At 34.7% G+C, this 15,485-nt stretch overlaps 1 protein-coding gene across 2 annotated transcripts; it reads left to right on the top strand.

The window, feature by feature from the left end:
• The first annotated feature begins 10,914 nt into the window (after window positions 1-10,914).
• Window positions 10,915-13,944, top strand: BIN4 (double-stranded DNA binding protein). 2 transcript variants are annotated; one of them, XM_078977452.1, is made up of 12 exons: window positions 10,915-11,086; window positions 11,632-11,806; window positions 11,961-11,995; window positions 12,324-12,459; window positions 12,549-12,610; window positions 12,690-12,816; window positions 12,887-13,012; window positions 13,092-13,138; window positions 13,217-13,243; window positions 13,315-13,390; window positions 13,480-13,622; window positions 13,714-13,944. In XM_078977452.1, exons 1-12 carry the CDS (start codon window positions 11,036-11,038, stop codon window positions 13,813-13,815), a joined length of 1,107 nt encoding a protein of 368 aa, XP_078833578.1. In that variant the 5' UTR covers window positions 10,915-11,035; the 3' UTR covers window positions 13,816-13,944. The 2 variants fall into 2 exon arrangements, with proteins under 2 accessions (XP_078833578.1, XP_078833579.1); XM_078977453.1 differs by having other exon boundaries at window positions 10,919-11,086; window positions 12,690-12,743; window positions 12,895-13,012.
• Window positions 13,945-15,485: the final 1,541 nt, after the last annotated feature.

Below are 15,485 nucleotides of genomic sequence, written 5' to 3'. Positions count from 1 at the left end.
TCATATAAACCTTGAGAAAAGTATGTGTCCTTACATATAATACTTTTAAACTTGTAGATCTGGGATTTATCCACTTAAAATAGCAAAAACAAGTGTTGTGAACAAACTTAGATAACTTAAACTCAAAAATCAGCCATTGATAGAAAAGTTTTAGTACAATCTCGGACTGTTTTGACCAACTTAATGAGAATATTTTTCAAAACTGTTTTACATGTAAAAAGTTCATGTTATTACCTTTAAAATGACTACTCTCACGTTTTCATACGATTTTTCTACTATTTTTGGCGAATTTTACAAAATTGCCTATCAGATTTGAAATAATTTCGGACCAACCTCTGAAGGTGAGCAATTTCACACTTGTTAGAGGCGAATAAAAATTATGAGAAAAATTGTGAACAAAGTAGACAAAATTTCCAAAATTCCAGAATTTAGGGATCCAAATTTCGACTTACGGTGACTTTTCTACAAATTTTCCAAAAACTAGGTCGGAAAAGCCTAAAACCAGAAAAATGTGTATTTTCACAAAAATCAAGTCAAAAATGATATTTTTGAAAAAAAAAAAGTGAGTTTAAAATGTTATTTTTACCACAAACTAGTCAAAAACACAAGTTTTGAACAAAATGGGGGCTAAAGTGTTATTTTTACTATAATTGGACCTTAATTGAAAACTTTATGGCTTATTGAGCCAAGAACGTCATTTTTACAAAAAGTGGGCTTTTATATCAATTTTGTAAACAAGCGAGCTAAAATAAACAAAAAAATAACAAACGGGTTAAAAACGATTTTCTTATCCTTACTGGGCCTGGAAATGGTATACATGTTTAGTGGGCCTTAGTGTCCTTTCACATGTATATTGGGCTCAGGGTAGACATTCACATTCTTTTTGTGCCTGGAAATAATAGATACGTATAGTGGGCCTTAGTGGTCCACTTACATGTTTATTGGGCCTAGAAATGAGTTTTATATGTGTTCTTCTTTCTTTTCTGTGTAAATTTTCAATTAAGGATCTAGTGAAACATGTCGGTTGACACCTTTGAGTGTACAATCGTAGCCTGTAGTTATAACCAGAGTTTCCTGGAGGGAAAGCGGGAGTTTGTGTATAGATCTATACGGGGGTGACACCCCACACCTGAGTTGTTCGCTACAGTTAGACTAGGCCAGTCTAGGGTGACAAAAACCTTATTCTATTTCGACGGTGTCCTAAAGACGCAAAGACAGGCGAAATTGTCATTATTATGTATGGTTATAGCGACTCACTTAGAGGAATTAACGTTAAGATTTATGAGAAACTATTCTATTTTCTTTTTGGGATAAAACAGGAAAACATTCTATTTTCTTTTTGGGATAAAATGGGAAACCTTCTTTTTGATAAAACGACAATATATAAGCATCGGTACTCAACCACCGGGGTTGAGATTTCAGCATTTTCTATTGCAGACAATATCGGGTTGTCTAGAAATCATTCTCTTTCTATTTTTGTAACCATTAAAACACATGCATTAATATAAGATCGGACACAAATATTTCAAACCATTTCTTTTTAGAAAGTATCGGATATTTTTTAAAGCACTTTGAAAACGATTCTAAACAAGTACAAAAACCATTTTTATTCAAAACTGTTTATGAACTCACCAACTTTTTCGTTGATGCTTTTCAAAACGACTTGTATTCTCAGGAATTCCAGTAGCAGGTAATAAGTTCGACTATAAGATCAAGTGGCGTGACTTCAAGAAATTTTACTTTCTTATTGTTGTGTATCTGATGAACAATCTTCAATATGTAAACTATGTAAGTGTGTATTTCCAATGTATGATGTTTGGTTGCTATGCTTCATTTATATTCAATTATTATGATACTGTACACGAAGTCATCCGCCCCCGGACGTTTCCGCCATCCAGGTTCGAGGGTGTGACATTGTAAGTGTCATACTCCATTATGTTGGCGTGATGTAGGACAGAAAATCCTTGCAGGCCCTGAAATGATTCAAAAGACCACTGACAAGATTCAAATTGTACGAGAAAGAATGAAAGCGGCCCATGATCAACAAAGGTCCTATGCAAAAAAAAAGACGACCCATAGAATTTCAGTTTGGTGATTTTGTAATGCTGAAGGTATCCCCATGGAAAGGCATTATGTAATTTGGGAAGAAATGAAATTTGAGTCCTAGATTTGTTGGACCTTTCAAAATCATCCAGAGAATTGGTAAGCAAGCATACCGTTTGGAATTGCTGAAAGATTTTCCAGGTATTCATGATGTGTTTCATGTGAGTTATCTGCATAAATGTTTAAGCATATATGATGAAACGGTTTTGTTATCCAAAGATAAACTGGATAATAAATTAAGATATGTAGAAAAGCCTAAAGAGATCGTAAACGAAAGAACGACTGAATTACGTAATAAAAAAATGGAGTTGGTAGTTGTCAAGTGGAAACACCATCGAGACCCAAATTATACTTGGGAAAATAAGAATGAGATAAGAACGAAATATCCCAAATTATTTATAACGTTGTAATTTTGAGGACGAAATCTTCAAAAGGATGAGGTATTTGTAACATGCACATTTAGATATCGTGTTTTGCTAATTTAAAATTGAATACTAATATATAATATATAATTTTGAGCGTTGCGTTCTAACAAGATAGTCTTTACGAGAATTGAAGTAAAACTGTTTTTAGAATAATTCAGAAAGTGATGGGAAGTCTTATGAGATTCCAATAAAAAAGTCAAATATTAAAATTAACGAAAATGTAAAATTTTAAGTTGGAAATAAGTAAAAATAATGTTATTGAAAGTTGTAAATTATCTCGTTAGAAACATTTAGACGAAAACCTCACTGAAATCCGAGTTATAACGAATAAGTTATGGCTTATTGAAATTTTGCGACAGAACCGGCACGATGACATATGACGTAAAAAGTAAGTTTACGATAAACTACTTTTTAGCCTTTATTATCTAAATGAAAGTCATAGTATTCATTAAACTGAGAACTTTCATAAAAAGAACGTCAATATCTGACTTCGTATGAGGAAGTTATGATTTTTCTAAAAATCGGCATAGCAGTGTATAACTCGAAATTCAATTTATAGATCGAGTGATTTTCATCCTATACAACCTAAACGAGAATCAAATATCTCGTCAATAGTAGCTCAACAGTAAAAAGACAGACGAAAACGAACGTCGAATGAAGAAGTTATGAATTTTTAACGGAATTTTCATGTCCCGGCCTGTTAAAAATATAATATTAAAAATGAAATCAAAATTAGCCGATGGAGTCTAAACAAAAGTTGTGGAGTATAATTTCACCTACGCGTGGATATAAAAAACGTCAAAAACGGAGCTCGTATGTAAAAGATATGAATTTTTGAAGTTTTAGGCACAAACTTCGAGGTTGGAAGAACGCCCAACGTACCAAGTGGTACGCTACGTGTATAGATTAATACACCCAACGTACGAGATATGTACGCCCAACATACTTTTGTGTACATGGTCCGAGATTGGCCACGTTGCCTACTCCTTCGATGACTTACACGTTTCGTAGCCTTGACACGTCCGAACTGATCCCCTTGTACGCCCAGCGTACGAAGGCGTACGCCCAACGTAGAAGTCCTCAAGGCAGTACACCATGCGTACTAATATTTACGCCTAGCATAATGTTGAGCTTCGGACACTATAAATAGAAAGTGAAGGCTTCCGAATTTTGTTTTAAAATTTTACTCTCTTGCACCCTCTTTCATCTATCAATTTACCCTAACACCCCTCGGAGCCTAGGAAACATCCCCGACACCTAAAGCAAGTCCCGATGCACCAAAGACCTGAGAAAATAATCATTTCAAGTTGAAACTCTGCCTGGGTTTCAACAAAAATCTCCGGTTTCGTCACAGAAAGTCATTTTTTAGAGACGAAGTGTTGCCCAAATTATCATTTTATCAATCGGATATTTCACAGTGAGTTCAATATAAAGACAATTGTATTTTATGTGTTATATGTGCAATGTGATTTCCCATGTTATTATGATAATGGAGTTGTACCTTTGACCATGAAGTGAATGACTAAGCATCACTTTGGTATTGGTATGAAGCCTTTGACCATGAAGTGAACGACTAATCATCACTTTGGTATTGGCAAAATGCTAGGTAGAGCTGAAAGCCTGCATATTTCTAGCAAAATGATAAATCAAAATTTGTATTTTCTATGCCACTTGGCTTGAAGTTTTATTGATGTATATCAAGTTGAAATTGTTATGTATCATTGATTGCAAATCTTTGAATCGATTTATTGGTTGATTCAGAAAGCTTGTCATATGATAACTCATCCGCCTTTGTTGTTCTTTGTCCCTCTTAGCTTCTGTCATATTGAATGTATATGGCATAGTGTTATATTGTAACTTTTATTGAACTCATTAAGTGTTGCCGGCTTATTCCTCTCAATGTTTAAACTAATGTAGGTGATAAGCATCCAATATAGTCATCTACTGGTAGAAGATATAGATTAGTTAATATTATTGCTTTTGTACTTAATGTATAAATTCCTGGGAAATTATGTAATATATAAAACTCTGTAAAAATTCTTAATAGTTGGTTTGTATTCAGTCTTTTGTAAATATCCAAACTTCTGTAAATTATATTATGAATATGCATGTAGCATGTTTAGAGTAATATTATTGTAAAGGTATTAGAGAAGTAGTGGTTCTCTCATGTATTCCCCCCCCCCCCCCCCCAACCCTCGAAAAGGTTTGGAAAATGGGGTCGTGAACTAACCTATAATTTATGAAACCATTTATGTAGGGTAGAAAAACCATAATTCTGGCACTAGAGAGGCGCTCATGAGTCATTGAATTGAATTATAAGAGAGGGAGAGAGGTGTATGTTGAGGTGTGAGAAGAGGTCAATCGAGACTTTCTATTTATAAAGGTTTTGGGCTGCTCGTCGTGCAAATGCACGCGAACCGTACGATGCTACCACGTGTCGTCCTCTAAGTGTGCCACTTCTTCCCGTATATTGACGTATCGGGTGTCAGGTGCACGTGAGTACGCGTGATGGAGAAATTCAACTTTGAAATTCCATTACTCTCACATACGAAGTCCATTTTATACGACTTTTATATATCCTTGTAGATCTCATCGATCTCTACAACATTCATTTTGTTCGTTTTGTCTAGTTTTGACTTTCGTTTTTTCATGTGTTTTTATTACTTTTAAAAATTATAACTCTCTTATATGATGTCTGTTTCAGGCATTCTTCGTTCCATAATTCCTATTTTAAGTAGTACTAAGATTGTCTAGTTGGTGACTTCCTCCAAAAGTCGACCAATCTCTTCGTAGTTTTTGTCGTTGTAAATTTCTAAGTACGGCGAACATTTATTTACTATAAATCAAGGTTTTCAAGATCAGAATCCTACGTAGGATCGTTTATGGGTTTTCCAATATCGGGATCGAGATCCTAAGATCCCACAAAATAAAACATAATTTAAATTTATAATTTTAAAACATAAAAAATATTTCAAACATTCAATTTTTCGTTCAAAGGTTATAAAAACTTTAAAATATTAGTAATAAATCACAACACACAATTATAAATGGTAAATTGGTAAAGGATAAAAGACATAAAGTGATAAAAAAATCATTTGAAAAAAATCAGAAGGTAGGATCGGATCGGAACCCAATCCTACGATCTTACGATCCTACCTGCGATCCTACCCCAAATACGATCCGACTCATTTTTCATATCTAGGATCGTAGGATCTTATGATCCTACAATTAGGATCGTAATTTTGGAAACCATGCTATAAAATGTCATATCTCATCCATATTGTATTGGATTCTTGCGAAATTTATATATTTGGAATTATGGTAGCGTAAGGAGTCAAAATAAGTTAAGTTGCTCTCAAAGTGACACGACTCATTGCGCACTAATTTTTGAGCCTATGGTTTGACATTACTAAGGATGGTTGCTGGAATTTTTGGCGTTTGCAAGACTGTATTGTCAGGTTTTGATGTTGCCTATCGATGACGGTTGGGGACGTATTTCTTGGGTTGTCACAGTTAAAGATACAGGTTCAAAGACGTAATGTTCTAGGTTATAATGTGGATGTCAGACGCTTTCATGGAGTCTCCCGAGATCTCGAGTTTTGTAAGGTTATTGAAGCGACTGAGGAAGACCTAGTAAGTGAGGCATTTTAGGGAGTTGAAAGAAGTGTAGAAAGGAATGGTAGGGCCATGGTTGAAAGGGATAGGTCGACTGAACAGTTGGTTAGCCAGAGGGATATGAGGTGGTGAAAGGGAGTGATGGTATCATAGACGGTAGCATGTTATGAGATTAAAACTTAAGTAGAGTAAAGGAGAAGGATGGGGATGAATAGGAGGAATCTGGTGGTGAAAGGTCTCATAGTTAACATGTGTGAGAGACAAGGAGATAGAGTATGTGTGTTTGTGTTGGGTAAAGCAAGTTAAGGTGTGTTTTGAAGTCAGTATTAAAAATATGTGGCAATTTATTTAATCATAGGCATAATAAACTTGATGATTAGGAAGGGGTTCACCAAATGACCCCTTCAGTTTTCATAAAGGGGCGTATTTAACATATGTAACATCTATAATTATTAGGTTTACTTTTGAACCCTTGAGTTTTGATTTTTTAGCAATTTCGGTCCCCGAAGTCAAAATCTTAAATTTTTGGTATTGTTCATTTACGCAAGGTGTACGTCCTTGTACGCTTAATGTAATGGGTTCCCAACTAGTACGTTGTGTGTACTACAATACGCATGGAGTACGTGGCTCAGACCAAAACCCTAAGAATTAGGGTTTGTGCACTATTTAAACCTCATTATGGCCCAAGACCCTCCCCTACCCTAGCCTCCATTCCCTTTCTCGACCCTCTTAGCAAACCCTAGTGTATTTTGATCATTTTGGAGCTTTTAGAGTAATAGTGTGTGCTTTTGGTTGTAAAAAAGGTTATTCAAGAAGGAAGCTTTGCCCTTAAGAGTTTGGATCCAACATCTCCTCTCCATTTTGCACCGCTAGGAGGTATAAAGCTCCAAACTTAGTTTATGTTTCATTAATTTCTAGTTTAAGTCTAGTTTCTTCCTTTTGGTCCCTAAAGTCTAGATCACGATGAATATGAGCTACTTCCAAGCCTCAAAGTTGTATTTTCAGACGTTTTTAAACATCTTATTTCATAAAGGTGCTAGCTTGGAGTTTGTTTAGTCCTTATTCAAGAGGTAGAGTGTATGATGGGGTGAAATAAGCTAGGTTTTTGGAGTTTGGGCTCCTTTTTATCACCCTAAGGCATAAAGTTTGCAAGTTTATGGCCTTAATGGTTTTAGATCTAAGTTTTAAACGCTTGGTATTAAGGCTTTAAGATGTTTTGCATAGTTTGCATGGGGGCCGTGTACGCTCTACGTACTTCATGTATGCCGCACGTACTACCTCCCTAGTCATGACCTTCCGCTTCGGCCTAGTACGTTGTGCGTACCATTGTGTACGCCCAACGTACATCCTAGTTTAGCTCTAAAGGTGTTTTGGGCCCAAATTGATGGGCTTGCTTGTTGGGGTTGGGCCTTGGACTTCTTTCTTTTGGGCCACTTCAGCTGATGGACTCATATTGGATCTTGGATGATCCTTGAGTTTGGGCCTAGGATTTTATTGGGCTTGAGGTCTAGTTTGGCCCACCTCACTTTGGATATTAGTGAAGTGTTGTAAGTCTTAGTCTGAATTTTGACCTAGTTGTTTTTGGGACCTTTTTTATTTATATAGCACATGAATTTATCCAGTCCAGCAGCCCGAGCGTTTGTATGAGATTTTAGCAGTTGAGGTGAGTTTTCTCACCATGTTCATGGGTCAATGACACCAATGTCGGGCCATTTCTTGTTACGTGGAATGTTGTTGCCTTTGTGATAGTTGTATGAAAGACCATTTGGGTAGCCCATGACACTTGTGTGCAAGATCGGGATTTAGCCCTCGTCATCACAATGAAAGACCATGGAGGTAGTCCATGACACTCACATGTAAGACCGGGATTTGGCCCTTGACATTGCGTGAAAAGAGCATGGGGTATCCTATGGTACTTATATGTTTTATGTATGTGGTATGTTTGGGAAACTCACTAGACTTTTTCTTACAATTTATATTTGTGGTTTCAGGCACTTCTGGTACTAAAGGGAAAGACTCGGCTTGATGGCGCAACATTCACTCCTCATTATTTTCTGCATTTTTGATATTAAACTCTAATGATTTGACATTATTATTGGTTGGTTTTTGAACAATTTGATGATTATAACTCTGATGTTTATTTAAAATGAAAAATTTTATCCTAGTTTTTGGGTTGTTACACACTAAAAACTTGAATTAATGCCCTTAAATTAATTAAGTCGAGCGATTCCCCTGATGAAAGTAGTCAAAGTCGTTTTTTTTTTCTTCTGTAAAGGGCTTTAACGACATTACCCTTAAATTAATTTGCTCATGTCTAACATGTTTAACAGTAATAGGGATGACTCATGGCATGTTCAGAAGGTGCATTTGAACAGGGTCCAAAAAATCAGAGGGCCCAAAATTTTTGTAGCATTTTCAGTCGGCGTATTTATAGTTGACCCAAAACTTGCAAAACATATTAGGTTAATTCAACGCTGGTCGCACGTATAATGCAAGGGGATCAAGTTCTAAGATGTAAAACATGTTTTTTTCCCCGATCCTCTTGCGCTATACGTACGACCACATCAGTTTCTGTTTCGTTTATGATCAAGTTCTAAGATGTAAATCGAGTTTTTTCACTCTTTATCACTTTGTGACTATAATCCAACTTGATAAATTTCAAATTTGATTTCTGATAAGTTTTTTATTGGTTTTGGATTTGGTTTCTATTTTTTTTTTTATAGTATTGATATTCTTTAATTCTTGCTAATTTGAAATTATGAAAATCATAAAGTACTTTTCTAATTTTTGAATTTTTTTAAAAGAAGCATATTTGATTCGTTTTTTTTATTAGTTTCTGATTTGATTTCTATCTTTTTTATTCGTTTTTTTAAATAGTTTTCATACCTTTATTGTTTGAGTTTCAACATTTAAAACAAAGACAAAAAGAAAAATTACTTATGAATATGTTATTGAAAAATTTATTCCAATGAATATTAGGAGAATAACTTGAACGCCGAAGTTTAAGAAAAAAAAAAGAGAGAAAAGAAAAGAAAGTGAAGGAAAAAAAATTCTTTTGTGTTCCTGAATCGAAGAGAAGTGGAAAGAAAATTAATCATTTTGTTATTTTTACCAAATCCTTCCAAATTGAAAAGAACGTTAGGAGGGAAAGTGATCATTCTATTTCATTCTATTTCTTTCCTTTAATGAAACTTGAAAACATCATGTTTATTTATTTATTTATCCTATTTTCTTCTCATTTCCATCAATTTCCTTTCTTTTTCTCTCGTTAAGTTGAACTCAGAAACGGGGCAGAAGGAAGAGAGAAAATGAGTGCGGCTAAAAAAAAGGAGTGATGCGACCAAACCGCACCCAAGACCGCATAGAAGGTCAATGTTCCCTTACCTATGTGGCGAAGATTTCGGCCAAACCACATACCACTCCTATTAGTGTAAAGTCTAATGGCCGGCAGATGAAAGTAGTCAAAGTCGATTTTTTTTAGTCTAAGGGGCCGTTTGATGTTCGTCTGACTCGGGGTGAGTCAACGATTTGGGTTGACTCGGTCAATCGTTTGATGCGTCACTGAGTCAGACAGATGTCTGACTCGTTTTTGCCGACTAGAAAAAATAGACGGACAATGCCCTCCCTTTATTTATTACGTCCCTTTGCCTGTGTGACCTAAAAAATTAACGACTTTTCTTCTGCCTCCATCAACAGTGCCCCATCGACACAACACCTCATAGGCGGCCAATCGTTGGACCTCCGACCACGTCTGCCTTCAGTTGCATCTCCGCCTCCTCAGTCGGACCACCTTCTTTTCCGGCCAATGCTTCGTCAATACAAACGGACAAGGATAGGTAAGCAAAATTTTCCTTTTGCTGTGTAGAAGCTGTGAAATTAATGAAATAAGTCGTTTATATTTCATTTGTATGTATTTTTGTTTCAATAGTTTTCATATGTCAACCAATGGAATAAATCGTTTTAAATAATGAGTGGCTGAAATTTGTTACAATAGTATTGTTTCAACAACTTACCGATCTACATTGGATGGATTTTTGTTCCAATCAATGTGATAAAGGTAGAAAACTATGGATTTTTGTTTCAACAAACAGTGTTTGTATATGTTTGAATTTTGTTTACTATGGATTTTTTGTTTCAATCGGTTTTCCAATACGTATATTTCATTTGGATTGATTTTTGTTTTGATCAATGTGATAGAGATAGAGATAGAAAACTATGTTAAATTTTGTTTGATTTGATATAATTAATAAACATAGTTAACATTTTATTGATAGAAAATTGATTTTGTTTAAATATTATGTTAGCTTTTTATTTTTGTGAATTGGAAGTAATTTTGGTGTTTATCTTGATCTTGATAAAAGTTATGATAAATTAGCTGAATATTTATGTTTTGAGATTTTGGTTTGGAATGAGTGTGAGGACAAAACTTTTATTGATACATGTATCCACAAACTATAAGTTAATGGTTGTGTGTAATTTATATTTTATATGACAATCTTTATGTTTTTATAATTATTTAACAACTTTATTAATCACTATAGATATAAAAATGGTCAATTTTTATTGGGTAGTATATTCAGTCAATTCAGTAAGATATACAATAAAAAAAACAATGTTTCTTACTTTGTCAGACAATATTTCTTACTTAACTAAATAGACATAAACATTTTTCCGTAAATGATTTTCTTACTGAGTGACTATCAAACAGGGCACAACACGGCCTAAGTCTGGTCGGATGAGAGTAGTCAAAGTCTTAACTTTTTTTTCCCCAACTTTACTTAACTCGAGCAGACCGTCGATGGTCTCGTTTTTTTAGGGTTACAGGGAGTCGGTGAGGGAGGTTAGCGTATTTTTTTTTTTTTTTTTTTTCCATCGGTATTCAACAAAGAAATATGAGCACCTCGTCTAGAGAGTATTCTCCAGATTGGCTTCGTAATGCCCAGGTATACATGATGAATCATTGTTATCTATTATGTTTCTATATCTTCTAGCCTCGGTCACCACAAGCTTACGTATAATCTTTTGAAATCGTCCAAGCAACCATCCCAATTATCATCCATGTACGTTACTCAGCAAAGTTGCAGGACGAGTGTTGTAAATTCGTAGAAAAATTTCATGGTTGGTACTATTTTGGATATGTGGTATCATAGGGGCTATGGTGGTTGTGCTGATGTGCTTTTTTTCATTTCATAACTGATACTCTAGATGTTAATTGTGATTATGCGTCCAATAGGCATCGATCATATAGTTCTGATTCTGCCCTTGGATTTCAAGTATTTTCAGGACTTAAATCCTCAAGATTGTATAAAGAATATAGTACAAGCTGTTAGTAATTATTCAAAGATTAATGATTCTTGTGGCTAAAGATGATGTATTACTGATTTACTTGCAAATTGGGCAATGCCCTGCCCCTGGCAATCATGGCTGCATAATGTGCTCAGCTAGTTTCACATTGACTTTTACAAGTTATTGTTGGGCTCTATGACAGGCACCAACAACATCAATTTTGATGTTGTCCTCGAGTTCTGAGTCTCTTCCGGTTGGTAGTGATGATGATACAGATGATGGGCTTCCTATAAGCTCTGTGACCAAGAAAACATCAAAAGTGAAGTCTCCAAGTAAAAATCTGAGTACCAAGAGGAAGGGGCTTGGTGAAAATGAAGGTAAGCTTCGCTATAAACATTTTACATGAATCTTAAAAAAACAAAGGTTATAAAAACTTGTGAAGATAAAGAAATTGCTACTTATTTGTTATTTTCATGTGGAGGTATTCACATTCTGATGTTTGTTATGTTATTTATACTTGTTACAATACAGGTAACAAGGGGAAAGGGGGTAAATCTACAGAGAAGGTGAGAACCTATGAACCAGTATTAATTTATTATTATTTTTTGTAATGATTTCATTTATCCTGAAACCAGCTGCATCTAGGTATTGTGAAAATTTTGTAATTATTTATTGGTAATCTGCTTAGTAAGCCATAAGATTACATGTCCACTTGGCCTCCTTCCTTTTTAACTAGAGAGGAACTAAAAGTATTTTCTAAGATTAACAACACTAAACTCGTATCATGTCTTTCACCTACTCTTTACTTTCTGTAAATGTACTTAGAAGTTATGTAAGAGAGTTTTTATAAATGAAGCTGGTATAGTTAATTGTAAGTGTTATTTATGTGAACAGAAACCTAAAACACCAGTTTGGACGTTGCCATCGGATTCTGAATATGAGTTGTCTGAGCATGACCCAAAGGAGGAGGAGGAATTGAAGATGAGGCTAAAGATGGAAGAAGATATGATGGAGACAAAAGGGAAACAAGGTATGTAATTAGAGTTTCAGATTAAAACAAAGAGTCGTATCCTTCTTTCTCTGTTTGGTTTCTTAGGATATTTGTTTGCATTGCTGCAGAGAATGATGGAGATGTAAAGGTTTTAGAAAGACAAACCACTGAGAAGCAAACAGGATCTTATGTAATCTAAATTTCAACCTGTCCCATGATTGTTATTTTATCAGTTGATTACAGCAGTACACATGTCAATGTCATTACAGATTTCATCTTCGAGGTTGCCTTTGGTGCTTGCAGATAAAGTCCAACGTTCGAAGGTATGTCTGAGTCAGTTAATCTCTGCAGACTTTTGGTGTACCATGTCCTTATCTAGTCTCATATGTCGATCATGTAATGAAACTTACGACAGTTTTTTTTTTTTTTTTTGCGATTTGATAGGCTCAGTAACCGGCATTTTAAGTTTTGCAGGCACTTGTGGAGTGTGAAGGCGAATCCATTGATCTAAGTGGTGATTTGGGTTCTGTTGGGAGGGTGGTTGTTTCAGATTGCCCATCTGGCAATCAAGATGTACTTTTGGATTTGAAAGGTATGGAACGCATCATACTCTTTTTGTTAACTTCCATCTAATTAATACTTTTAATACATTGTAGTATTTTTCATTTCAGGAACCATCTACAAAATGACAATATTACCTTCAAGAACTTTCTGTGTTGTATGTACCTATCTCCCCTAAACTTTATCATATTAAAATATTATTATGGCAACAAACTTATTCACTCTTCATCTTCAGGTTAGTTTTGGGCAATCAGAAGCCAAGGTTTGTTTTCAATCCATTTCTTAAGGTTGAGCCAGCGATGAGTTAATTGAAATATCCTTTTTATCTGTCAGATAGAGGCAATCATGGATGACTTTATTCAGCTGAAGCCACAGTCAAATGTCTATGAAGCTGAAACCATGGTTGAAGGTGAGAGAGGAGTTGTTGTACTTGAAGCTTGTGTTTTTCATTTCCTGACTTGGCATATGCATATGTGTGTGTGTGTGTGTGTGTGGTAGGAACGCTGGAAGGATTTTCTTTTGATTCTGAAGATGAAGCTGTGAATCGTCAAACTGGCGATGAAAACAAGGGGGGTGATGCTGCTGATCCACTAACCAAAACCAATGGCAAAGGAAAAGGAAAAGCCGAGAAAACATCATCTGTATCTCTATGCCCTTCTTCCTTTTTAATATCATCCATCATGTTTTCTTTTCTTTTGCTAAATATTTTAGAAACTCCTACTCTGGATTCAGGGAGCAGCAAAAAGGAAGGCAAAAACAACTGCTGCCAAAAAGCCACCAAAAAAGGCTACCAGGAAAGCTCCAGCTGCAAAGAAATCCAAGGCAAAAAAATGAGACGATTCTTCCTTGTTGTTGTAGGTTAGATTAGAGAAAGTGTCCTAGGCATTACAACTTAAAAGAAAAAGATTGTTTATATTGTAATTCTTCTACATGTCTGATTGATGATTTGTCGCAGTTTTATTATGCCTACATCCTTCAATATAAAATTATAAATCATATCTACTAATTACATATCTAATGTATCGGCCTTAAGATGCAAACAATAATTGTGTATCACTGCTCACTGGTGCTTTTATTAAATCCCATTTTTTTTTAATGTTCTTTTTATATATGGATCATTCTATAATTTCACTATTACACTAGGACAACTCTAGTAATTTTATTTTATATATGGCCTATTTTTGTAATTTTGGTATTATATTATGGACTTTTTCTCTAATTAGGTTGTTACAGAGATTACTTATGTAATATCCTTATTACGCAAGGATCATTTATGTAACTTTGCCTTGCATAGGATTAGCTATTATAGGTTTATATTTCATACTAATATTCATTACTTTTTATTGTCATTTCTGTCATTATTTAACTTTGATTTTTCTTATCATTTTGGTCATTTTTCTCAAATACAAGGACTATTAGGTAGTTTTATAAGGACCGTTTCTGTAGGGGTTATTGCTATAAAAGCCTCTAAATTTATAGAAAATGTTCGGTTATGCCTAATGTTCATTTTTATGTAATTAGAAGATGAACATTTCCCTTTTTTTTCCCCAGTTTATTGCTTTTCATCGGTATCCCTTTTACCTATCGGTAATCCTTGCCAAGTGAGTTACCAAATGCCTTATTAAGCTGACATGGATGCCACATAATCACCACATCTCATTTATTAACAACGAAGCTGCACCTCTTCATACCACTCCCTCGTGAAAATGTCAAGTTCTTTTGCCAAATCAAGCTTCTACGGTGGTTCAAGATGGAGAAAGAAGAAAGTAGTTACATGTGTTTATGGAGATGTATGTAGTTTAGTTGTTGCATGAACAATTGATAACTATGAAAAAAAAAAAAGTTCAGAGGTGTTCTATTTACCAACCAGGTAAACAACAAAAATTTGCCATACTTTTAATTTTCTTGAGAATCCCCTTAAAAAGGTATGTAATTTCTCCCAATTATTGTTTGTTGTAGGTGGAAGGAGAGGACTACGGTTTTTTTAAATGGTAAGAAGAAGATGGAAAAAACTCAAACAATCACCACTCTCAATCAAAAAACCACCGTCTCACACAAAGGAGGGAAAGGTGAAGGTCTTGCAAGAAGTAAGTGTAGGTTGTTAGTTCTTATTTTGTTCATGTTGACAGTAGTAGTTTTGAAGATGTAAAATATTTGGGAAAGTTTAGAATGGCTATGTAATTGTTCTTTTGGTATGAACTTATAGTACCTGCAAAAATTATTTATGAAATTGAAAATATTTATTGTTTTAGAAATGGTATATAGTTGATTGCTCAAATGGTAAAGTGTAATGTTGAAATTGGTAAATATCAAAGGAAAAATGGTACAATGCAAAGTAACATGTTGTAATGGTAAAGGCAAAGTATAATGCTGTAATGGTAAAATGCAAAGTATAATTTTGTAATGGTAAATGCATAGTATAATGTTGTAATGGCCAGTTGTAAAATGGAAAATACAATGTTGTAATGATAAAAGGCAAAGTATAATGGTATAATTCACAAACG

The sequence above is a fragment of the Lactuca saligna genome, chromosome 2 (genome assembly GCF_052625555.1).
Source record: "Lactuca saligna cultivar CGN05327 chromosome 2, ASM5262555v1, whole genome shotgun sequence".
In the NCBI taxonomy this organism is placed as follows: domain Eukaryota; kingdom Viridiplantae; phylum Streptophyta; class Magnoliopsida; order Asterales; family Asteraceae; genus Lactuca; species Lactuca saligna.
This window is presented reverse-complemented; position numbering and strand designations above follow the sequence as displayed.